At 37.4% G+C, this 27078-nt stretch overlaps 2 protein-coding genes across 2 annotated transcripts; both read left to right on the plus strand.

The window, feature by feature from the left end:
• Positions 1–5911: 5911 nt before the first annotated feature.
• On the plus strand, positions 5912–21527 carry LOC144452211 (prosaposin-like). The gene is made up of 12 exons (XM_078143261.1): positions 5912–6002; positions 12995–13113; positions 13469–13594; positions 14201–14399; positions 15320–15513; positions 16354–16527; positions 17019–17159; positions 19015–19132; positions 19339–19412; positions 19743–19817; positions 20119–20181; positions 20794–21527. Exons 1-12 carry the CDS (start codon positions 5921–5923, stop codon positions 21076–21078), a joined length of 1650 nt encoding a protein of 549 aa, XP_077999387.1. The 5' UTR covers positions 5912–5920; the 3' UTR covers positions 21079–21527.
• A 2244-nt stretch (positions 21528–23771) lies between these two features.
• LOC144452494 (uncharacterized) lies at positions 23772–26312 on the plus strand. The gene is made up of 2 exons (XM_078143594.1): positions 23772–24264; positions 25731–26312. Exons 1-2 carry the CDS (start codon positions 23853–23855, stop codon positions 26249–26251), a joined length of 933 nt encoding a protein of 310 aa, XP_077999720.1. The 5' UTR covers positions 23772–23852; the 3' UTR covers positions 26252–26312.
• Positions 26313–27078: the final 766 nt, after the last annotated feature.

The following is a 27078-nucleotide window of genomic DNA, read 5'->3' on the forward strand; positions in this document are numbered from 1 at the left end:
AAGCAACGAGATAGAGAGACAACGACACACAGAGGGGAACTGGGAGGGAGAGAGGGCGGGAGAGAGAAAGTAGTCAACACTACATTTAAACGAGAATGTCCACTTCAAATATGAATTAGAAGACTAGTCTGTGCCAGCACAGTGGTCCTGATAACATATATTGCCCCGGAGTAATAAATAAAGAATTCACTTTTCTGGATAATAATGACTCTTAATCGTTAAGTGAATACACGTGGTTCAATACACCAGAGAATTTGAAGTTGGTATTGATATCGTAGAGGAGTGGCAGTCAGTATATAGTGAGACTTTCCACGTGTATACTATTAACCTAAGCGGACTGATCGCTCTATCCTGTTCTCTTCATTTCAAAGAATATGTCGTTGTCCGATCAGAGATCGACAGACCTCCCGTCTGTTTGCTGCAGGCCAAGGTGGCCTAATTTTGAAGCGAATGTCTTGCACGTTTTTTCCATGTGCTGTGCATCTTGACATCCGTTATTGGTTATGAACTAAGATAACCCCAACTTCGTCCTGTTCGTACGTACAGTTTCCATGTATTCAATTATTCTGTTCCAATTTTGTCAAATGGGATATTTTATTGTATTTTTTTACCGAATCTTTCTCTGTAAAGTTACTGGTGTAGCGTATTTTTGAACTTGAACTTTTACATAAAATACACGAAAATCCGAACAGCAATATTTCTTTTACCGGATAATAATTGCGTTTATTTTTGTAATTTTCTAGTCAGCGTATTCAGACTTCTTTAACAATACTTTCAGGTTAAATTTACTTCCTGACACACGAAAGCTAAGTTCTTGTTATGAATACTAGTAGTTTGGACGACTCTTGTTTGTCAGTTACTTACGGGGGTGGGGGGCGGGGGCTTGTCAATTCAAAGTTACATAAGCTTAATACTAGTTCATTTTTCATTGTTGACCTTCTTATATCTTCTAAGGTTTGCACTGAAAAACTGACTTTAGGAATCTAGGTACAATAAAAACAAAAACAAAAAACAAAGCTGCAATTATTCTCAAACTGTATAATTGTTAATTAAAAAGTAAGTTCAATGCCTACACCTTGTTTACATCAGCCACAAAGAATAAATGTTGATTAAATTCGAGGTATTTTTGCAGGACGAAAATATAACTTTAACACCAAAGTTAGGGTCACTTGACAATCATACGATATTGCTAGCTATACATCCAAACAGCAGAGTCAAAATTGTGATAAATGGTATCCCTAACTTGCTGATAATGTTTGTACGCTTTGGTGATTTGAGAAGTTAATAAATGAAGAGAATTCGAACATCCTATCTGACAAAATTCGAGTACGAGACATATTTTGAAAAAAAACGTACCACACTTGGCACATTCTATCTAACTGCACTAATTGTTAATCAAATGTAGAACGTGTAATGAGTACAGACCACGCCTAACAACCAGACTTACAGCGTGGCAATAGTGATAATCCAGTAGTCAGTGTAGGCCCATGATTTTGGGGCACACAGACAAGTCTTATGGATGAAAACAACATTTTTAGAAGGCAACGTAAAAATGTAGAGGTCACAGGAATTCAATTTTACTCACCAGCCTGTTCCTGAAATCGTGGAGAAGCCAAACTAGATCAAACGCCCCTCAACGTAAAGGGCCAACGCCATGTCCTCTAATCCAAATCAAAGCTCATGGCAAAATTAATGGAAACACGTATTCCTAATTTAAAGTGCCATATGGTTAACATGGATTGGCCAATCACGGGTCTGTTGCTCAGAATGATATGCTAATTCGTGAACACATCCTCAAACCTGATTGGCCAAAGGGTGACCATATACAGGTGTGTTTGAAGTCTTTCAAAATAAAAATATTTTTAAAACACTGTCAGTAGCGTTGGGATTCATGGTTATTCAACTGCTTTTAACTTTATATGGCCGAGAAATTTAATCTTTAAATGACAATTCCTTCAATGTGATCGATGTAAGCTGCTATGCACTCGATTGGTACAATAACTTTATGCTTTAAAAATAAGCAAAATGTAGCAGATACAACCACATTGGGTAGAGTATGGTTTCTGAATTATATGCATGCATATCTTTTCATTACCACAGACTGGACTCACAGTATCTTGTTTTCGTTGATTCCGATAAAACAAATACGTTGAGATGTACAAAAAATAAACGCAAACTATAGCCAAATAATGCCTGTTTGGTGATATTGTTTAAATGCAGCCTGTCTTGCTTTTGCCTAAATTGATTATACCGTCCGTTTTAAACATCTCCCGTTGTGTCCCATTGAGAGTGTTCATGCTCCAGGCAGTTCCTCCACCATCGTAAGCTTTGTTTATTTTCATTTAAATGCGTATACTGTAACATTTCTGTGTTAATTTGCTACTATCCAGTCACTCCATGGTATTACAAGATGAAAGGACCACTGAACAAACGGTTATGTCAATAACTTGTGTGATAACCGATTCAAACGTACAGATTTGGAGAATCGAAGCGTGATCACGACTTCAGTGTATAGCTTCATTCTTTCCTTCTATTTCTTTGTGTCGCGTATAATTTTGTTTGTTTGGCTCATATCCTGTCTGTCGTTATTTTCTTGTCGTTTCTCACCCTTGCCATTGACGTTAAAACCCCTCTCCCATCCCTCTCTGTCTGAGTCTCTGGCTGCCTCCTCTCCATCTCCCCTCCCTCTCCTCTGTGTGTGACTCTCTTCTCTGCCTTCCTCTTTTCTTTGCCTCATCCATTATTTGCTACTGTGCAGTCACTCATTGTATGATGAAAAGACCATTATACGAACTGTTTTGTCAATAACTTGTGTGATAACCAATTCAAACGTACGGATTTGAAGAATCGAAGCGTGATCACGACTCCAGTGTGCAACTTCATTCTTTCGTTCTATTCCTTTGTGTCACATAATTTTGTTTGTTTTGCTCAGTCTGTCTCTCGTTATTTTCTTGTCGTTTCTCACCCTTGCCATTGCCGTTAAACCTCTCCCTTCCCCTCGCTCTGTCTGTCTCCTCTCCATCTCCCCCTCCTTCCCTCTGTTTGACTCTCTTCACTGCCTTCCTCCTCTTTTCTTTGCCCCGTTCATTATTTGCTACTGTTCAGTCACTCCATTGTAAGATGAAACGACATTTAACGAACTGTTTTGTCAATAACTTGTGTGATAACCAATTCAAACGTATTGATTTGATGAATCGAAGCGTGATCCGCTACTACAGTGTGCGATTCCATCCTTTCTTTGTATTTTTTATGTGACATAATTTTCTTTGTTTCTTGTCATTTGTCGGACTCGGTTTCTCTCCGTTACTTTCTTGACTTTTCTCACCACTGCCATTAACCCCCCCCCCCCCTTCACTGTCGTCCCACCCGTCTCTCTATGTATGTCCATCTATCTCGCCTCTCCCCCTGTGTAAGTCTTTGTGTGTATAGCTTGTCTCTTTTCTCCCTCTCTCGGTATTTGTCTGTCTGTCTATGTCTGTTTGTCTCTCCTACCACCCTCTCTCTCTGTTATCCACTTTCCTTTTCAAATAGTGCATTTCTCTGTCATTCTCCCCTTCCATCATTCCCACATGCTTATTGTTGTCTCTTTCGCACCATTTTTCTCTGACTACCCCTGCAGTTGATACTCTCCCCTGAAGGCAAGCCTGTCGGCTCACTTTGAGCCCATAAAACCAATATCGTCAAACTCCTTTGTTTTCTTTACATAAATAATGTTTTATTAACAGGTGTTCATCTAAATATGTAATCAGAGCGTGTCCCGTATCACTTCCGGGAGGTAAGGGCAATCCCAATAACAAACCGACTCTTCCATTGGTTTTAAACTTTCCCCCATTCGCTTTGCAACCACCATTGAATGGTAACATAATGGAAAACACTGATTTTATTGTACAAACATTGAGTGTCACAAAAGGAAAACCTACGTCAAAAGCGCCGCCTACATTATCAAAATAACTGTCGCTCGCCAGTAGACGCACTCACAGTGTTTAATTATTTTAACGTTTTCTGCATTTTGGCGTGACCCCAAACTTTGAAAAGTCTACCCTAATATTGATCTAGAGAATGTGACCCAATACAAAGTCTCCAGGTATGTTTTCATTCCAAAGGAGAATACTACCAAAGCATGCAAAGAGTGTGCTCCGGGAATAAATTGTATGATACAATTGTCTGATGGAAACAAATGTTTATTTTGTCAGAATAAAAAGAAGTAACAATTGTCTGTAGGGTGGTCTTATTGTGCTCTACAATTCAATTACAACGACGGAACAAAAATAAACAAATTACAAAGTGGCTAGCATAAGAAAGAAACCATAGAACTTTGCAAATATTGTTTCTACCTTTTGACGTGACAGAAGTGATTTCGACTGTCGGTTTTATTCCGTCCATGGTTTGAAAGGAAAATATTGAACCAATCACTGCAAGTTACCCAATTCTTATTATCAGTTAGCAAAATATTTGCTGCAAAGGCGCCGTCTTGAAGACAAAAGAAACTTGAAGGTTGTATCAAGTCTTTGTCCTGCAGGCTTACATACACAGTTGACTTTCTTGACCCCCCCCCCCCCAGTATATTGACATTATTTGAACTTTGCACTGTCCGAATATACCCCTAGATCTGACGATAAACTTGCACTACCCCAATCCCCCCCACCCACAACAATGTCTCACTATCACTATACCCTAAGCTTGTCGATCTGACCATAAAGTGCATGACCCTAAACATAACCCTAACCCTAACTCTAGGCATCACTGTTAGGTTGCATTATCCATATACCACACATCCCTACCCCAAACAATAAAGATACTACTTTGGTACCCTTGATCTGACCACGTAGTTGCTGAGCTCCGTGATATACTTCCATTGGAGTGTGTCCATAAAGTTACACCACCCAATATAGCATACCCCAACTCCCACCACATCCTCACAAAGTCAGCAAGTATATAACGACTATGTTGTTCACTTTACAGTACGCAATAGCGAAAATTTTTTTACAAGGGTTAGATCTGCCTTGGCTTTGAAAGTTTTCAGTAAAATTTAGTCTTTGAACCAATCACTGAAAGGAGAAAAGTCTGTGGTCAGCTCCAGGGATATATTGGGGTATGCAAGATTGTGGTCAGATTATGGTCGATAATTACAGTGCTATCTGTTGTACATTTGTATTTTATTTATATTGTGTATTCGTGACGTCATTGACTGTATATTTGTCTTATGTTGTACTAATAATTTATTATTTTGCATTGTACGGGCCCCTAGGTAGATAGCTTGGTCTTAACAGAGTCACTCATTTACCTATGATTATGTTCTCTTCATTTAAGATGATAAAGGTCATTATTATCATTACTTTAAAAAAAAAAAAAAAAAAAAAAAAAAAAACTCACTGCCCACCACAAGACCAACACATTTCCACATTTCCCACCAATTCGACAGTAAAGTTCACAACTCCCACCCCTCCCGTCACCATCTCCAAATGAAAAGATGTTCTCCTGGGACGTAGCATTTGTTTCTCCCCCATAGACAAAAACCCTTCTTCGAAAGATTCACATTTTTGTTGCCCTCCCACGAAAAACTCGCTCTGAAAAATTGAACATATTGGGGTAGTGCGACCATGCAATTGGTATGGACACGGACTGAGTATGTCGAAGGAGCATTCAAACAGTTGGTGGCGCTGTTGCGATGAAACGTTAAAAAAACAAAATAAGTGTTGACATCCCAGGAACTGTTACTTAAGCTGCAAAATCGGATCAACAACCATATCAAATATGAGATTTTCTACAGTACTAGGGGCTCTTAATTCATAAAAGTATTGTTTCTGATGGGTTAATAAACGGAAAGGTTGAGGGGTCGTGTATGTCAGCTGACTTGGACTCGGAATGATAAAATTTGTTTATAAGTATTGTCTAAGATAGAGTGTTGTTATCTAGGTCAATGTACACATATCTCGACACCAGCCTATCGAGCAACATGTATCTTCGCCTTTCTCTGTTAGCGGTAATTTGCCTTGGTCTGGGTAAGATTTTTTGATATTACTATCGAACAATCTCGATTCTCGAACAAGCTCAATTCTCTACTATATTATCGACCACCCTCCTTTCTCAGCAAAAAAATATTTTTTTAAAACTAAGATATGACGTTCAACATCTGCCTATCAATATAGCAATGTCATTCTTCCCGATTTCGTCACAGCAGAACTTTTTTGACTGTCCGTTTGTGAATCTTTGTAGTCATAAAACGGTAATATTGAACACCTTATTTTTGATTGTCATCTCACGAATTTTATCCAAAAAACCAGCGCCGCAATACTAATTGTTTCGTTCAACTGTTTTGTTCTTAATACACGATATATACCTGTATTTGAACTATTGAGTTATCACGTCCTTTAGTTTATTTCGATTTTAGGGGAGAGGTGTATATTGATGCAGTTAAAAAAGATGTGTTTCAATGAATTTCATCGGTTTTGAAGATAACGGGTGATCGCTCGGTGGTCACAGGGTGTTGGCGACTACGGAGGATCTAGATAACAATCGAGATAGATAAGAACAGGTGAAAGGTCGATAACCCCAGACAACATTGTTTGACAGCAAAATTGATCGATAATCATCCAAAAAAATGTAGACGTGTACCACGTGATCAAAACGTATGTCGATGTCATGTCTTCAAAATCCAAAACCAAAACGGTCGCTCGATCGTACAAACCGGAGGTGCTGAGACATATCGAATGTTAAACTGAGTCTTGTAAAAAATACACTTTAAACCAAACCAAAAAACCTTCAAATTATCCACTTTCATAAATAAGGTACGATCCGTTTTGAATTGTAAATCTTCCTTGGTGATGAAAACAGCATAATATCTCTAGTTTTTTTTCCTTTTGTTACATGTCATCTTTATATCATGGCAGGTTTTCTAACAATGTGTTGTACATCAACACATTGTGACATACGATTGGAAGATAACTAGAGATAGTTATGAATGACAGTTAAAACAAAACCGTCTGTTCGTTTTATTCCCCCTCCCCTCCCCAATTTTTATCACGTGATACCGGATGTTAAAACCACAGACAATCGTCACCATGACGATTTCATAATGGAGGGATTTATTGATGTACTGGATGAATTCTAAACCCAAATTATTCAATCTCTTTCAGTAATTATTATCCGCCATATATCGAAATTATCTATAATTTATTCAATGATGAAACACATCACAGCTCTCGAGTGTCTGTGCGTCAAACTGTGTGTCAAAGTTGTTGTTTTTAACAACAGATGTGTGTCAAACTGTGTGCAAAAAGCCTTTGGAAAGGATCCAGAACACATTGTAATGGATTACATTTTTACAATTATACCCAAGAGATTTCTGTGTCTTTTCTTTTTGAAAGATTCGGCGATGCCTTACAAAGATTCGTAGAGTTGAACTCATCATCCATATTGTGTTCACGAAAACACCCATCTCATTTGGAGTTCACAACATGGCCGCCATTTTGAATTTAAAAAGTTGTTTTAAATTTGAGACTAAATTCGTTTTTGGTGCGAAGCCAAAAATAGGAATACCTAATCTCGATTTGATAGCTGTGTCCTTTGTATGCAAAAATGAAATTATTGAGGACATATCTATTTACCCGCAACATATTTTTAATACAAATTATATACAAAATATACAAGTAAAAACCGTTCACCGCATACAATAAATGTTTTTATTATACGTAGCAACATATTGGTATTCGTACAGTGATAGCAATATCAATATATTCAAACAACTAAGATTGCGACGTAGTGTTCCTTCATTGTCGTAAAAAATACTAGTCTCTTTTACGGCAACGTTAATCTACATTCCATCATCTACCATACTGTTGCGTCTACTTGCTCTGGCTTGCGAAAATGACGTCATTGTGTAACCAAACAGACAGTTTTACATCATGGCACTAGTCTAGTTCCTATACAGTATCGTTACTATTTTATACCTTGTGGTTAGAATTAGCCACAGTCTGGTCATCCAGACTACCATGGCACCTGATTTCTACAGGTTTATAACAAAAAGTTTATTTTCAAATAATTCCAGTATATTCTGTTTCTTTTCCAAAGCTACTTGAAAAGAAGGACATTCAACTTTTTCTCTTCATCATTCATTACTGGGATACTTAGTGCGGAATCTCGCCCCCCCCCCCTCCACCGAAATATTTTTCCGAATTTTTTAATTGAAGATAAATGAAGCTATAAAACACTGACATGCGCAGTGGCATTTAAAACTACTTGTATACACATACCTACGTCCAATATGATAGTCTTTGGCACACAACGGCTGAATCGTGCTTTGTTCGACGATTTAATACTTTCTGAGGTGATAATGATATCGGTGTGGTCCCGTCCACAGGCCAATCTCTAAATATGTAAACATGATAGGAATGAAATGTCTACTCAATAGGATCAAAACATTTCATTAGTAACTATGAACCCAGATCTCAAAGTCCATGAACATTCTTTCTCGTGTATGTAATTGTGTTCCTTTTGTGGCCTCCGAATGAACCTGTACCATGTGAAGTTTACACGGTTCTCCAATCATATGCGTCTATTAAGTTCAATTCACCATTGCACAGACTAGACATGACAGACACATCGATCAAATTAACCTCCTACTCGTGGTGACGTCCAAGGTCAACGAACTTTTTAAACTCAAATGACCTCGCGATGACCTTACCATAAATCATCAACAAGAACACAGATTTATCACGTGTGCACATTGCTCTGAACTCAGTCTAGGGGTGAGATCGATGATATTAAAAGGGGGATTTAAAGGAATTTTGACGTGTGTCAAGATCTTTCGGAAATGGACCCTGATAACCGTTTAACCCGTGTAGAGCAACCACCTGACATGTGCATCCCACGTGTTTCTCGACTTAACACCATTTTGTCCAAAATCCAAAATCGTATCTCCTCAGTTCTCAATTTGACACTATCTTGTCCAAAATCCAAGACCGTATCTCCTCAGTTCTCAATTTGACACTATCTTGTCCAAAATCCAAAATCGTATCTCCTCAGTTCTCAATTTGACACTATCTTGTCCAAAATCCAAAATCGTATCTCCTCAGTTCTCAATTTGACACTATCTTGTCCAAAATCCAAGATCGTATCATTTCATTGTTGTTTACACCGTTTATATATCTCTAAATTGTGTTAATACCCTGTTGTTTTATGAAATGTTGCCATGCCAACCATACAATTGCTAATAAACATGACGAATGGAAAACCTACATAAGGATTGAAAATAGAATTGCATCAGTAAATACGTACAAAAGTCGAAGGTTATGTAAATTAATATTTATAAATGCAATTTTGAAAAAAAAGCGCTATGGTATTCCCCATACAGGGGCGAAAAAATCAGATTTCGAAATTGAATAAATGTAATGAACAACTTGAAATAGACCACAGAAATTGAATACAGACGGGAAATATGCAGAACAGGGACAACGTGAAACGCTGCCAATCCTGATAGTTCGTTAACCCTTCCATCCAATTAGTTACAGTTAAAGTGTTATCCACTGGGTTGCGATGTTCTTTTGTTTCTTGTTTTATTAAAAAGCAACACATGGTGTACATGAAGCTTTTTTTTACTCTCATCACTGTACAGGAAGAAAATACTTGTGTATACAATGTACGTAAATATTAGCTAGTAACAAAATGGTTCACATACGTGTGTAACTGTCTTTAGACGATAAAATAATGAAGAAAAAACTATTCTGTACCATCGCCTCGCCATGAACTATCGTCACGTTTCTTCTACACACAAGCACCGTACAAGCTCAAGCTCTGTCTGTCTGTCTGCCTGCCTGCCTGCCTCTCTCTCTCTCTCTCTCTCTCTCTCTCTCTCTCTCTCTCTCTCTCTCTCTCTCTCTCTCTCTCTCTCTCTCTCTCTCTCTCTCTCTCTCCCTCTCTCTCTCCCTGCAACGTACCAGTGAATGTTCCTTGATTAACATTCATCCAACCGCCGATTTCGTCACGTAGTAATCGTTACACTTGGCCCTGGTACAACCTCTCGTCGAACCACTCTACATTTGACTTGTACCTTCTCATTTCGATTCTTGTGTTGTCTGACTGCCATGTCTGTAAATAAGTTGTAAAATACTTTGTGTTGTTCACATTTATTTGTTACCAATAAAACATGTCATATGTGAGTAACCATGCTTCAGTAAGTGGACAAGTCATAACTCTTCATTATTCCAACTTAATCATATCAAATCATGTCCAGCAATTTGTGAAACTTTCATATGAATTTTAATTTTAATTTAAATTTCACATTATGACATAAATTTAAGGGTACCATCTGTCTAAAAAACCCGAAGTCTGAGTGATCACCAATTCTCTTTTTACACATACTCGAGCACCTCAATCACGTATTACCAACTCTGATTTTGCCGCACTCAAAACAAGTATGTATGTACACAATACTTTTCGCCAAAAATTGGACCTCGCACATCATTGCGCATGCGGACTGTGGCACTTTAGATTTACAGAAATATGAATACAGTTTATCTATTTTTTCTTTTCTTTTTAATTCAAATAAATATGCTCCTCAGTAAAGAAACCTTTGTACACAACCTTGATTCAATATTGTTCTAAACTAATCTCTGTAAATAATAAATAATTTTAATCCTATTGTAGGCATAAGTGACTATCGAACATCATAAATATGACCTCGATTGAATCTAGTCACAGGACTTTGTTATTATGTAAAGAACAATTATTATTGTGACAATCACTATTTCATTTAGTCTAGAGGCTATCTGTAGCATCGAATCTCAAGAGATCTCTTCACTCCGTCTAGCTCAATGAGTAATTGTGAATCAAACAAAAAATGAGTAACTTTATACTCCCAACTGTTAGAATGAAGTGAACAAAATATTATTAGTGTCCTGATGTGACTGTGGGGATGGCTTCATTTGAATTCGAAACTTTACCTCATTGAACTAGATGTGACAAGAGGTTCGAAGCTAAGGATAGCCTCTAGACTATACAACCCACGAAAAAACACCGGTAGGTTTGCTTGGATGAAGTGAGTTAAAACAATATTTCAGGCAATGACAAAATGAGGTAAAAACAACACTACAACTGATACAAAAACAACAGCCTGTGCCTCTGATGTTGGGTCAGACGACGCTTTTATCACTTTGTGTATATCTGTGGAAGTTATAATGTAACAGTAATAGTCGTCACTAGTACTCGAGCTTTATCATATGTAGTATTCTATCAGTAAACAGAGTTATGGCGTCCTCTCACTCACACTCACTCACTCACTCACTCACTCACTCACTCACTCACTCACTCACTCACTCACTCACTCACTCACTCACTCACTCACGCACGCACGCACGCACGCACGCACGCACGCACGCACGCACTCACTCACTCACTCACTCACTCACTCACTCACTCACTCACTCACTCACTCAATCAATCAATCAATCAATCAATCAATCAATCAAGTTTGGAACTAGTCAAAATTAACAAGAATGTATATATACATTACAGTCAAATATGTGCATGGAAAAAATCGAACGTGGTAGACATATAGACACATAAAGACCATATGAAGTTGAAGGGGTGATTTGAACTTATTAATAAAATTGATATTGTTTTGTAAGTGAACAACAGAATTCAAAACCATCCCATGTGGTAGTCGTATCACAATGCACTATACTTAGCATGGTCATCGGACACGTTTCAACTTTCACCCGCAATGCATTTTGGGACACATTAACATATCGTACGTCATTGTTGATTGACATTTGGACTTGATCTTGACAAAATGATTGCCGAATAGAGAATACATACTAATTACAAGACAATATATGGCTTTCTGCCAGTCCACAGATGGAATGTGGTGTGTTTGGCCAGCGGTTATCTTGCGTACACAGAGAGCAAGAACGGTTTCTTATTGGCCAGACAATTTTGTTTGTCGATGAGTCAGAAAAGCACGAACAAGGTCCAAGGACTTCTTGTTTATTTCACCTTTAAATAAAACTTACAAAGAATAGTTGAACTAAAAGCTGTCTCACATCTTGAAGAGTTTGACCGGCTGTATTTGGTTACTGATAAATTCAAACCGGTTCGAACATAATTCGTATATGCCTTGTTTTGGTATATGTTTGTGTCTGATGTGCTACTACGAGGAAAGCATGTTCGATGCTGCATAACATGTATATAACGGATTCTGCTTTTCATACTGCGGCTACACTTTCCGTAGCTAAAACGTTTTATCGCATACCCAAAATCGCCATGGAAAGGCCGGTGAGATGAAGGGATTGTCACCAGACTTGAACAGTCGTGAATTTCACTGCTAGCAAGGACTCGATCCTGGGCAAATACCTATTGTAGGACTCCCACTGTTTTCAAAGTCTGAACATGCATAGGAGTCCATCTACGCATCGAGATGCACAACAGACTAGTTGACGATGGTTACTCCTCCGCCAGGCTCGCGATTCTGTCATTTCTAATCGACGATAGCGGTGGAAGATACTGTCCAAAGTTTGAGACATAACGACAGATCACGCTGATCAGACTGCCCATCGGTAGGCGGACGTATCATACGAAAGTTTTATACACAAAGGTACGCGCAAATGAATTCGAACACAGTCTAAATTCTATGTATATAGTTATACATGTAATCTCAGACAAGAAAATCAGCAGAACATTGGGTCGACATGTATGCGTTAATATTTATTGTACGGTCCGATAATGGCATCTAACATAGTTGTTAAATTCAAACGACGTCTCTGGGCTGGTTTATACTAAAATTTCATCGGCCTTGTTGTGTAAATTCTAGGGGTACATGTCGAGAGATGTGGCGATCAAACTGAAAACCAGCAGTTGTTGATATTTTAGAACAGTTTAGGTGGGCTGCGTATATATTAAGATAATACACCACTCCCCTAAGTTTTGGTCATTTCTATCTGTTCAACTCGTTGGTCGATGTAGTCATGTAAATCAAACTATTTGTTCTTCGTTTATTTAGCATCTGCTGGACCAGTGATTCCCGCCAAAGGTTCACCGGCATACAATAGTTTTATATGTGATACATGCCTACAGGTGACTCAACTAGTTTATGATGAGGCCACCAGTAACATGACCGAGGTAAGAGTCTCGTGTTTTCCATCGCTTGTGAACGAGGCTACATAGGTTTGGCATGGTGTTAGAACTGTGAAAGACGACTCCTGATTGGCTGAAGAAAGATAAACCTTGGGATTCTTTTGCGTATGAACGTGTTGTCTTTCAGTTCATATTTTCACGGGTTGGGTGTGACGGAAAAGTCGAAACCACCTGTTGATTCACAAATACGGAACTGCCATTTTTTCGACGGGAAGCTAACCATGTCGGGAGTGCCGTAAAAAAAAGCATTCCCTGTAATATGCAATTTTATTGCTGAAAGAGCAAGCAATGCTGAAGGTTGACAAAAATACTCCCTAACCATGTGTTTTGCTTTCTGCAGGACACTGTTCGCCAGGCTCTTGATTCAGCATGTGGCTTACTACCAGGTGCAAACCGTACAGAGAAATGCAGAGAATTCCTCGACCGATATGTCGACAAGATTTTCGCTTTTCTCAGAGAAGCTTTGGTAAGTATTGAAAACGTTACCACACTCAAGGTCGAACAAGTTTCCCTAGATCTGAAAAATTTGCACACTTACCCTGTGTGTGTGTGTGTGTGTGTGTGTGTGTGTGTGTGTGTGTGTGTGTGTGTGTGTGTGTGTGTGCATTATGATGGCCCTGACCTAAAAGTTCTTGGACACTCTTGAACAGTTATGACTTTGAGAACTAACATTTAAGTGTGTCTGGAGTCATTTGCTATTTTGGTAAAGATAGGTTACTGCAATTTTACTGATCACATTATTTAGTATTTGTCTAACTTTAACCATGTCCCAAATTGAACGAAGACTGTTTAGCCAGATCCTACTCCTGAATTTAACCATCTCATGAATGATACATTAAATTTGTCAAAAACCGATTTTTTCATTGTCGCGCTTCTATCTCTATTACATGATATATGTCCTAGAGCTTGTGAAATCTTATTTTTGTTTTTAATGAAATAGGGAATTGTTGATGCCATTCATCCCATTTCGTGGAGAATTTCTTACAAACAAGTATAGTCACAGACAAAATCACAGTAAAGTTTTCAGAGTCGATTATATATCTGATGCCCGCTAAAAATTGCTTTGTTGTAGGACCCCGAAACGTTCTGTTTCACACTCGGACTGTGCCGTGAAAAACTTGTCCGTGTGGAAGACGAGATTAAAAAACTGGACAATGAGATTTGGAAAGAGGATTACCAACCTGAGACGAAGGCTGTTGTCGATCTGAAATCTTTTTGGGCAGATATGATCACTACCATGGAAATTGTCAGCGAATTCGGCGATGATTCTAGTAAGAATTTAACATCATGTTTTATCTGTATTTAATTTTTCTTTCGTAATAATAAGTAACCAAAACTTGTGAAATATTTGAAATTTTACAAAATGGTCAAATTAAAACAGGTGAGTATTGCGTCGGTGGTATAATAGTAGGTTTCAAACACCGTCGTAAATCCAGACTGCACCACCACCACCACCACCACCACCACCACCACCACTAGTCCCGTGGACCACCAGCTTCAAAATTGACGAGATTCTAGTCAGAATTCACGATCGGTAATGAATTAGAAACTTTAAAACTACAAAGTTTTTGTGCCACTTGAATTGTAGAATTAGTGAGAGTGGATTGTCGATGATTGGTGATGGATTGTACGCTATGAATATCCTTGGCCGATATCATTGATTGATGACTTCAAAAAAGTCATCAATCAGTCTGCATGTCAATGTATAGTTGGTCTGTTTGTGTCAACGCTTTGCCTCAAGGACTAGAAACTTCACCTCGTACAGTACATACTATTTTAGTGCAACCTTAACAGTGGTATTTTCCTCTAATCGTCGTAAAAATTACCAGTCTCTTTTGCGGCAACGAGAGAACGTGTGATTCTACGAGAAGAATCGAGAATGTAACCTCTCATTGTGATTAAGCTAGTTCAAAGCCGACAAACTGAAAAACCATATTATCTCAAAACACGACTTATTTTATGTTTGGTGTACATCCGTAATATATAGTCGCGATACAGAAATATTCGGTTTAATTTTTCCAATGTGTTATTATTATACAGTAATAATTATTGTAGTTACTTTTTGTCGAGTCAAACGATGACATGTTGCAATGTCCATGGTGTTTTGTCCGGTCAGACGAACTTCTGTTTCAGGGTAACGATCATTATAGTTCACTCATCAAGTCATATCGTATAATTGTCCCCTTCTCAGCTGTCGATTGTATGATGTGTGACACTATCGTGGACGCCACCATCAAGACTAAGGGAGATGGAACCCCCATGTACGAGATTTTCACCAACGCATTGGGTGTGTGTGACATGATGAAGGGAAATCTGAGAGAAAAGTGTACTAATTTCGTCTACTTATACATGGATGCTATGATTGAAATGATCAAAGAAAAATCCGTAAGTGTGATTCTCCAAAGTCTGTGTTCAAATTATGAAAATATTAAACAAATGGATATTTCTCTGTCCTCTGATGTGGTAGTGCTACTGTACGTGAACGTATCTTACATCATGTTGACAACCGCATTTACAGCGCGTTGCGGGTTACCGTTCACTGGCTGTGTTTGATACAACCAATAAAGAAACTGCTCAATCTACAAAATCTTACTACATCTAGTCTGAATGAAATAAACCATTTGAAGTACTGCAACTAGATGCAGACACGTGAGCGCCAATATTTTGATGCTTGCATCTGATGTCAGCATGGATATACATTCCCATAGTTCACATACTTACCGCACTGTCGTGTCGGTTTTGCATTTGCGAAAGTGTTAATATACTTCTGTACTTATGTACTTAACGATAGCGTCGTAAATTGCATGCTTACCAGTATCTAATTTCTATGATTTTGTCGTGTCGCATATTGTATATTTATGTCATATGTGTATACTTACGACAATGTCGTAAATTGTATACTTACGACAGTGTCGTAAATTGTATACTTACGACAGTGTCGTAAATTGTATACTTACGACAATATCGTAAATTGTATACTTACGACTGTCGTAAATTGTATACTTACGACAATGTCGCAACTTGTATGCTTACGACAGTGTCGTAAATTGTATGCGTATGACAGTGTCGCAACTTGTATACTTACGACAGTGTCGTAAAATTTATATTTTTGGGCTTACGATAGTGTCATTATAACATGTGACGTAATTTCTATGTTTGCGACATTCGATAAGCTGCAATGATCTGTATTCTTCTATTTATGACGGCCTCTTTTACTGTTCACAGGATCTCTCCACTTTCTGCCCCGCCATGGGAATCTGCTATGATGACGAAACGATGTTCCAATATGATCCATTTTTCATGAAAGAAACTCTCCCATCATCAAGGAGATCCGACGACGCTGTCGAGTCCGCACCAAGGCTGCTTGTTCAGGATGTCATTGAAAATCTACAAGACTCGGTGCGTTCACGAATGTTTGAAGGCCGTATAAAAGTAAACTTTGTTCTAACGAATCTGTACTTGTGTTGGGGAAGCGTGCGATACATTGAACCGCAAGGCTATTGAAATCACCCTTTTAAATTTAAAATATGTTTATTTGCGAATGTATAAACGACGTGACGAATTACTCACTCGATATGATATCTCAGATTATAGATTTTAATAGAGTGATTCCTTACGTTATAAGTCCGTTGCAGTGGTTAATAGCTAAATACTCTCCAATGCTCAAATGGTATTGACACCGTGCAAACACCGTTTGAACGATTCCGGGACCTTGATTAGTGTACGTGACTGGTATATAACCGGTCTGACTGACCCCCGGGTTTGACCATAATGCTAAATGTTTCATGTAAGCTTACGCGTAGACCACTATTTTCTATCGAGATGTAAGTCAAGCTTACATGATAAGACTCTGAGATTTATCAATTTCGTTCTTACTTTTTTTTCTAAAGTCTGACACCCCCTGTTACATCTGTGAGTGGCTCGTGAACGAGGTTGAACGATGGGCCACAGAGAAAAAGACCGAGGATGAGATCAAACAATATCTTACAGAGACTTGTACATATCTACCTGAAGGATCGTACAGAGATAAGGTAAGGAGGGTGAAGTCTGCCTCCACTACTTCAGGTTTATGAGTTGAACGATTTTACCCATGGGGATACGTATTATTGCTTGGATTTTTATTTTCCGAAGGACAATATCATACGAATCCTGGTACTACAAATGTATCAATATACGCTCTATACTATAAGACAACTTTTCTGTTCTTTCCATAAAGGTAGGGGAAATGTATTCAAGTGAAAACGTTGTAATATTACGCGCCCCTATGATTTTACCTTTGATCTTATAGTGAGGGTCATAGTTCATCTTTGTTTGTTGTTTGGGGCCATTGAGTGATAAATGTGCTCATATGAAAAAAAAAACTCAGGTCATGTTTCACTATAAAAAATACGATATTTTCACATCAGTTCTTTTAGTTGATGAGTGATATGTTGCCATGACAACAAAGCGGAGTACGTAGACTTTGACAACAGCATTTTAGCTACGGCAGCATGTCAGATGTTTCAGTTGTTGGCAGGGTATGTTTCGCCGTAAATGTAGACTTTGACAATTTCGGCAAAATGTACTCTTGCAAACAACTGGGACACAATCTTCTGTCATTTCAAAGTGTTCTTTGTTTTTACGTCGTCGTAAAATCCATACCCTCTTTAGGGTAACGTTCGAGATGCACCGCAAAAAGGATTTCATTATGTCAGCGGAAAAAAATATGCGCTGGTTTGCGAGAATGTGTGTTTTTTTGTTGAATAATATTTTGTTTCATTGTTGTTTTGGTTTTCTATAATAACGATTTTCCGGTTCCAAGATGCATTGCGCCAGAGCACGTCGTTTATGTTGTTACATTTAGTCTTGTTTTGTCTATATTACGTTTGAAATAACATTTTCAAAAGGAAATGATGGAAAGACAGGTTGACCTCTTTGATTACAAGTGATTTTATAGAACAAAGACTAAACGCCATCAATGACAGAGAGGGTTTTACGTGTGAACACAGGGTACGGTGAGGTGACAACCACCCCAGCGCGTACACAATACATGGTATATTGTATGAAGAGACGCGCAGTGCATCTTGGTACCGGCAACGGGTCTATCAAGTTTATTCAGGGAGCGCCTTGACCACTCCCATTATATACTAGGCGCATGCGGAGAACTAAAAAAGTAGAATTTTATGAAATATATTATCGTACGTACTGAATTCATTTCATTACTAGATAATGTTATGTCAACCGACACCTACGTCTTAATTCTGACTGTACTGACGTTGAATGTGCAAAATTGCAAAACGACAAATTTCTGTTGTCAGTCATTTTGTTGGGAACTTTGTTACGGGATATATCTATACTTCGTCATCAAAACTTGGGGATCTCCTTCTACCTTAATTCTATTTCTAAAGTATGATCACTTAACCTAAATTTTGATAATTTCTGATATATCGTTGAAGTTAGCACATCGTTCTCTATAGTCCATGACAGCACAACCTGATGTTAACACGCTATCGTCAAATCAATCAGGATATGTAGACTTCTTTATTTGTGACAGCTTCGAATATTCCCACGAGTGAATTAATAGGAACTAGCAAACCCACCATGTTGAATGTTGCATCATGGGAAATGTGATTATAAATACTAATCAATTAGTTTTGTAAACAATCGTGATACATTGTTTGTAACCACAAATAATCAATTCATAGTTACCCTGACAAATGTGGGAGGTTAATTTTATCAGTAGCTCCAGATTAGGTATTACGATAACCACAGATAATCCCATAGTCCTTTGCGTCTGAGCATGCTCAGTCTGGATTGCAAGTTCCCTATTGTTTCATATCCCATGTCCTTTTCATAATAAACACTTGTTATGTATACATTTTATATCTTTATTTCATACATTGTCAGTGTGAAGCCCTGGTGAATGAATATGCTGATACTGTTATCGACCTGATTATCAACGAGGGTATGAAACCAGATGCTGTGTGCCAGAAAATTGGATATTGCAAGAGTGCTTGGTTCAAAAGTAAGACATCAAAATGATTTGAATTTTATAGATAAAAATCAACATGTACCACCTACTTTCTGTCTGTCTGCCACACACACACACACACACACACACACACACACACACACACACACACACACACACACACACACACACACACATCATAAACAATATGGCAACAACATTCCTCACAGGTTGATTAACTTTTAACTTTTTCTTTTCAGTTGCAGATGCCCTTCCCGTGAAGAAAGAGATGAAAGATGAACTGAAATACAAAATTGCACTCAAGGACAACATGGTATAGTGATTCTAGTCCTTGTTATTTAACTCTATTAAATCTGATAAATCAATGTAGTTCACAGTGACATATGTATTCAAAATGATGGCATATTAAGAAAGCTCTCTATCTGTCTGTCTGTCTGTCCCCATGATGCTCTGCTCCAGCAGCTACTTCTGTCACAGGTGAGTTGGAACATGGTTTTCCCAGACTCTCGTTTGGGGAGGTCTTGTAGGCAGAGCCCCCAGTGGTGAGAGTCTGGGTAACCGACACTATTTCCTGTGTGCAATCTGGAATGACCTATTGCCAATATTATGATTATTCATTTCAATCTCTATTCTTTTATTCCAGGGAGATGATGGTATCTTCTGTGAAATGTGTAAAGAGATGGCAGTGGAATTAAAGGAACTCTTTGATGCCAATAAGGTATGATGAAATGTCTAAATTATTCACCTGAGTCACAATTTTTAGTAAATGGATGACATCATATGCAAACATTTCACTGCGATCTTGCTATCTTAGTAGTGAAGAGTATTCTGAAGAGTTTCTTATTGGTTTCTGCATGGTTGTATGAAAAAGATCCGGTTAACAGTAACTTGAAATGGGCTGTTGATACTCTCTGAGGTAAAAGGCGACCTGTGTATATATTAAAATGGGGTGGGGGTGGGGTTGTTGTCATGTTACAGTTATTTACTAGTAACCCATTTACACTATTTTCATCAAACAGGACAAAATCCAGAAAATGCTTGAAGGTTTGTGTGATAGGATACCGGCTCCTTACGGAGAACAGGTAAGAACACTTAGTCGAAAAGTCTGGTACATGGGGAGTTGAGGGAGTAAGTAGGGCAGATTTTATGTTATCGGTTCATACAAGGGGTAAAATCCACTATCCTTAAAGGAGATGTCTGCCCAAACATATTTGTGTCTTTCAATCGTTTCATTTGATTTTTACTGTTGGTAAACATATGTGACAAAAAGATTTTTCACTGATTTCTTCAAAGATTGTTTTGACAGAGAATATCTTATGGACAGTGGTAAACTGAAACAGTTTCTTGCACTTTTTACAACCAGCGACAGACAAGCATTTACAAACAGAACTTGTTACAAAAGTAAATGAATGAATGAATTGGATTAAAAAACACTTGGCAGAGCATATTGGAACTATAGACTTGGATATATTTCATGGTTTGCTAATAAGTTTTATAGCTCACATTTACAAGCTAATTTCAAGTTCCTATGGAATTTCAGGTACATGTAAAAAGGCCATAAAACTGTTCATATGAAACACGGAAACGTAATGCAAGTCCCTGTAATTCCAAATTGCTGTGCCAAGTGTTATGAAAACGACTCCCTTTAACTTCAGTCATTTACAATGGTTTGTATCTACATAATTCATTCTCAGTGCCACAAAGAACTCGATGAGAATTTCCCAATGATAGTGATGCTGATTGATAATATGATATTGAATCCGGACACAATGTGTGATGCTATTGGTGCTTGCACTGCTACTGAAGACATCATTGTGGAAACCATCTTAGAAAAGGAACAATCCGGGGAAACCATCTTAGAAAAGGACCAACCCGTGGAAACCGTCACAGAAAAGGATCAACACATGGAAACCTTCATAGAAAGCGACTTGATGCTCGATATACTTTGCGCCATAGGGTTTTATTGCCATCACAAATAGAGACTGTGCATGTTGTTACTGTTTAGGCTTTAGCTCACTGAGAGGGTGCCCTCTATCATTAACTAACATTAAAAATCACGAAATAAAACCATTATAATCACTAAAAATGTTGTTATTGCCATGTTTTATGCAAGAAAGTTGATCCTCCATTCACTTCGGGTTAAAAAATCACCCAGGCATCAAACACCTTTGTATCTTATGCAAGCTTTCATATTTCTTTCCCTAAAATATTGGAGAATAACATAATTATACCAGTGTCAGTAATATCACAGACAAATTGGTGAAAGTAATGGCAATTTTGAACATTTTAACTCATATTTCAAACACAGCAGAACCAGTGACATAAGTATGTGTTGTCATGACAAAGATGTGCATTGTCATGATGTAAAACAACCACAATATAAATTCCATATTTTTTGTTTAACTTAGCTTGTGCATAGTATAGTATTGGTGATTTTAAATATATACTTATTCTGAAATAATTTCTGAATAAATGTGTTTCAGTGAAAATTAAATCAAGTTGTTATTTTGTGTGTCAATTTATCGATATAAAAAGCTACAAATCGTTTGTGTAAAGAAAGTAAATTTAGCTATGCTATGATGCTTGAAAACACAGATTTGATCGACTTGAGGTGTACAACTCCTGTGCTGCACAATAATTTGTCAAAAAGAATATCATAGTGGATTTACAATGTACAGTAGTCTGGGTGCCAACGTGGTTTCTAATTAAACCTCGTCTGGTCAAATCAGCACAAAAAGTTGTTCATCCAATCGGTGAACCACAACTGTTATAGTGACATAAACAGTGTATAAGTAGCATCCTGACCTGACAAATATACCATATTTGGACATTACATAATCAACATTCATTTTATGAGGGACTGTGTTATTGCACAGTCAAGTAAGAAGATTCTTACTTGTCTGTGGTTATTGGTTAGAATTTGTGATTGATTAACAATGACTTGATGTTAATGACTGTGTGGGTGGCTGTGGATGAATTTTAAATTGCATCTCATGCATCTCAGGACTTCTAGAGTAATGACTTTGACTATACTGTGAGTGGAGGTGTAAATGGTAACAATACTGTATAGGAACTAGACTAGATGTACAGGTACCAACTAATTTCAATAACTTGGGAGAACAGTTTACACGTTTTTTACTGATGGCACATTCTTTATTTACTAACTTGTGTACTCTATATTAACATGTTCTATGTACACACCCAGTTGTACATGCACACCTAAAGATCTGGCCAAATAAACAAGAAAACTAATACATGAGATCTTCGAACATCACAATTAAATAGAATACTTCAGAATAAACACTGCATAAACTCATGGAATACACATGGCTAGCTAGACACTGGACATGGTGCGATACCAACACTGACATCTAACTAGCATTACAGTTCCTGTACATTTTACACGAGATTGACTTGCAATTGTATACCGATTCATTGTCTATTTAAAGTAACACAACAGACAGGATTTTACTAACAGTGGATTTACAGTCCTAACGCGAGTTCCTTATGTTATGATGCAATATATGTGATGAGTTGGTATGATTCAGTATGGCACCGACATGTTCCCATGGATACAGATCGGTATTTCGTATTTATAAACACTCTACTGGCTAATTATCAAGCAAAATGATTTCTATGTTATAAAAAACAAGTTATACTACCTCGTGGGCCTTTTAGTTGGCACTCTAAATGAAATGTTGGCGACGACTTCCTTACTCCGTGTTCGTTACACAAATGGTGCTGCTTATTTACATGCACTATAGTACTTGTATTACTACACGACCTACACAGGCATTACACACTAAGTAATCACCATCTCAAACTCACCCTAACGAAGTGAAGAATGTCACTAGAAGTTAAAATCAAAGAGTACTTTACAATAATATAAACCATGCCATTCAATACATATTGTGAGGTACGGTTTCCAACAGCACTGATTCACATAATTCGTGGGACCAAAACAGACCAGCTGAGTGTCAATATCTAAATATGATGTTGGAATACTTTCCTCTATGACTACAAACTCTCTGTATTTTCAATGAACACAGTTTCTGATATCAACAACTGGTCAAATACCAACTTTTTGTAGAAATTATTACCACACGAAGAATGTCTAAGTCGTTGATTGAGGGCGCTGTTGACGAAAGTACTTCAAATGCCATGTGGACTGTATGTAGGATTCGTCTGACTCCAAAGAGCTGGTGACCAAGAGAACAAATGAGAGTGAATTTGGGTAAAATATTGTGTAAGCTTACCTGTTAATGTGACATTGGAGATTTGCAGGAATTCATGCGATTTTGGAATTGTCGAGCACACTTTTGGCGGCTCGAACTTCGACACACACGACAGGACCAACTCAACACCTTTGTTTTTATGCAAATAATATTACGAAACAAATCTACCAATCATGTAACTCCTCTCTAGTTTCCATCGAAAGCTTCCGGGTTATTTTGAATATGGCCGCCACGTTGAAATCACGGGTCGTCCGTACTAATCCTGGCACACATGTTGCGTGAATATATTTGTTAGTAAAGATTTGCCATGCACCAGCTGCAGTAAAGCAGAAATCTAGTCATAGTGAAGGAGGAGATAACGACCCTGTGTGCTTTGTCGACCTATCGCTGCTGTTCTGCCACGAATCGTCGTCCACGTAAAATAGTAAATCTATTCAACTTCCGGATTCCGAGCGTCACCAAGTCAGTCGTTAGATTGAAGACTTTCTTGCGAAGTCTACGTTAACTACTCAGCAAAAATGAGTGTGTCTGCAGCGTTGTTTTACGGTGTGTGTTCAGGGTCCATGGCCTTTATCAACAAACTAGTCGTTACCACGTACGACTTTCACTACCCCAATTTTATTATGCTCTCTCAAATGATATTCACAGCAGCGTTATTGGAGGTACTACGACGACGTGGCATGGTTAATGTTCCAGGGTATACGCTAGCACTCGGTAAAGACCTTCTTATCCCATCGGTGTGTTATGCTTTTCATTCAGTGTTCGCGTTGACTGCACTAAGTGACATAAATATCCCAATGTACAACGTCATCAAACGATGTGTTCCCTTGGTCAATCTCTTCATAGCGCCATTTATCCTCAAGAAAGGTCCTCCATCTGTTGCCATAGTTTCCTCGGTGTCTCTAATAACTATAGGATGTGTAATTGCAGGTTTGTATTTTAAACTCTTTTTTTTTTTTAAATTATTATAAATTATTTTCAACGAAAGATAGATATTACTGTTATGCAATATCTCATGGGATAATCTGTTATTATCATTTTATAAAAATATTAATTTCTGCCTATCATACTGTAGTAAGCGATCTGTCTTTCATCTTGTAGTAGACAAACTAGAGAATATTGTAAAAACCATATATCCCAAATCATCATATTCCAATATGTTACCATTTTCCTGGGTATGATTAATGTTTAATTATCTGAGTTCATATGCATGATATCTAATTTACATACAGGGCGAGGTCAGTAGTTCAGTGTAGGATAAAAAACTACTTTTTTTACTGGAGGGGGGGGGGGGTGGTTGTTGAGTCATTTTAGTTCTCATTCTACAAAACAATTTTACTTTAAATGAATCCCTAACTACAAATATTTCTAAAAGTCATCAAATTGAGAAATGGAAGAATTTTTGCTATAGTAAATGCATGGCACTAAAATAAGTAATGTGTCAACGAAAAAAACAATTTTTTCCCTCACTACATACTGGCTTTGTATTCATAGTACTACATACTACTACATACTGGCTTTGTATTCATAGCACTACATATTACTACATACTGACGCTGCATTCATAGCACTACATACTACTACATACTGATTTGAAATTGATTGTGCTGTCTGAAACATTTTCAATTTTGGCCAATTTAGTTAGAAGTGGGGGGGGGGGGGGTCTGAGGCCTAACTAAAAGAATTTAGTTTTTTATCGTACATTGAAACTATTGGTCTCGAACCTAACACGATTAAGGTATGTACATTTGTACGTAGGGATTGTATGTCTGTTTTATATTTTCAACTATGGAATGTGTTTCAATAATTTCATGTTTAGCAATGGCTGATTGACAATAGTGCATGCTATTTACAAAGTAACATCGTTAACTTTACATTACATAAGCTGAGTTAATAAGCTTTTTCACTTTCTAGTTCTTTACAACAAATCTGTATATAAAGCAATGATAAGACTGATGTTATATAATGTTACATGTCTATGCATGTCTTTGATGGCATTTAAAAATGATCTCAGTACGTTGCTATCACAGTTGGTAATACAGGGGAGGATTCTTAGTGTATTCTGTTTAGTGTATGTATACGAATTACATACAAAATACAATTTTGTATATATACGTATTACATACAAAATTCACTTTTTCATGTTTTGGCGCCACTTTATTTTGGCGAACAAATTTTGACTACTCATTGTTATGCTGATTATTTTGATGCAAAAAAAATTGTTTTCAGGTAAATATGATAAAATATGTTAAGAACCAAAATACAAATATTCGACAAAAGTGTACATGAGTCAGTAAGGATTAGGTTAAAGATCAAGGATCTGGTTAGACCCCCTAGGATAAACTTGGGTTTTTTTTGTACATAATTAACAGGATTCAATTTTTATTTCTTGACAGGAATGGGAGACATTGAATTCAACGTGTATGCCTACATCTATGGCGGTATTAGTGTATTATCACAAGCTTTGTATCTACTCTACATTCAGAAGACGGGAATAGATAAACAGATATCCGCCTTGGGAGTCCTTTTCATCAATAGTATTAACTGTATCCCATTACTCCTAGCCCATACATTAGTCACCTTTGAACTTCCAAAAGCCATCGCTTTCCTGCAGATAACAGATCCCATGTTTATCGCTGTGTTCCTTGTTGTTATCAGCATGGGATGTGTTCTCAATTATTCATTATTTTTGTGCACAACTTTAAATTCTGCGCTCACTACAAGTTTGGTCGGTGTTATTAAGGGTGTAATAACAACAGTCATTGGCATGGTAACATTTGGTGGGGTTCAACCTACTGTTATGATAATTACTGGAATTGTTATTAATACGATAGGTGGTGTTTGGTATACCTGGATTAAATATCAGGAGAGATTAGATAACGCAGGGCCTGTTGGAGTAACAAAATCTGAAGCGTAATTTCGACCATAAAATACATTAAAGGGACATGGACCAACTTGAAACACTAACCATGTCTAAATTTAAATGCCACGTAAAACTCTCTTTTATGTTAATTTTTGCCTTTAAAAGAGCACAAGATGTCTCTATAACATTGACAGTTTATGCATGTTTTCTCGAGGATCATGAGGTCAGTGATATTTTTGGGGTATGCCCAAAAAATATGATATTGAATAATTTATTCTGTTTGACTAACTGTTATCCTACAGATACCATGGTTATTTGTAATGAATAGACCTCTTTCAATAAGTACAATAACATGTATAAATTTTCAAATGAAATAAACATATCGCAGAAAAAAAATTTCAGATCTAGGCCATGCCCCTTTAAGTGTTTACGAAAAGAATATCTTGAATAGATACAATGTGTTATTCGAAACTAATGTAATTTATCAAGTATGATTATTTTAAATTTTTAGAAATTTTATGTATATTTAAGGACAGTGGTTACAAAGTAAGGACATGAAGGAAGGGGTTCGTTGTATTTATGTATAAATTTAGATAATAATATTATTGAAGGATTTATAGTTTTCACAGTTACAAGGTGAACAACTTATTGGTAACGTGGTGGAGTGTGATTTATTTTGAAAATTTTTGATAGGTTATCATGGTTATGGATAGTCTATAAAGTAAACTGTGAAAGGGCGCCCTCACATATCGATCAACCCCTTTCAGGATAAAGCAGTCCAGTGAGGGCAAAATGTCATGACGTATCGTACAATTCAGGTTGTGAATGGGCCAATGTGAAGCCCTCAGAAGAGTCTTGAATCTTATTTGTAATTCAGGCAA

The sequence above is a fragment of the Glandiceps talaboti genome, chromosome 22, assembly GCF_964340395.1.
Source record: "Glandiceps talaboti chromosome 22, keGlaTala1.1, whole genome shotgun sequence".
Lineage (NCBI taxonomy): Eukaryota > Metazoa > Hemichordata > Enteropneusta > Spengelidae > Glandiceps > Glandiceps talaboti.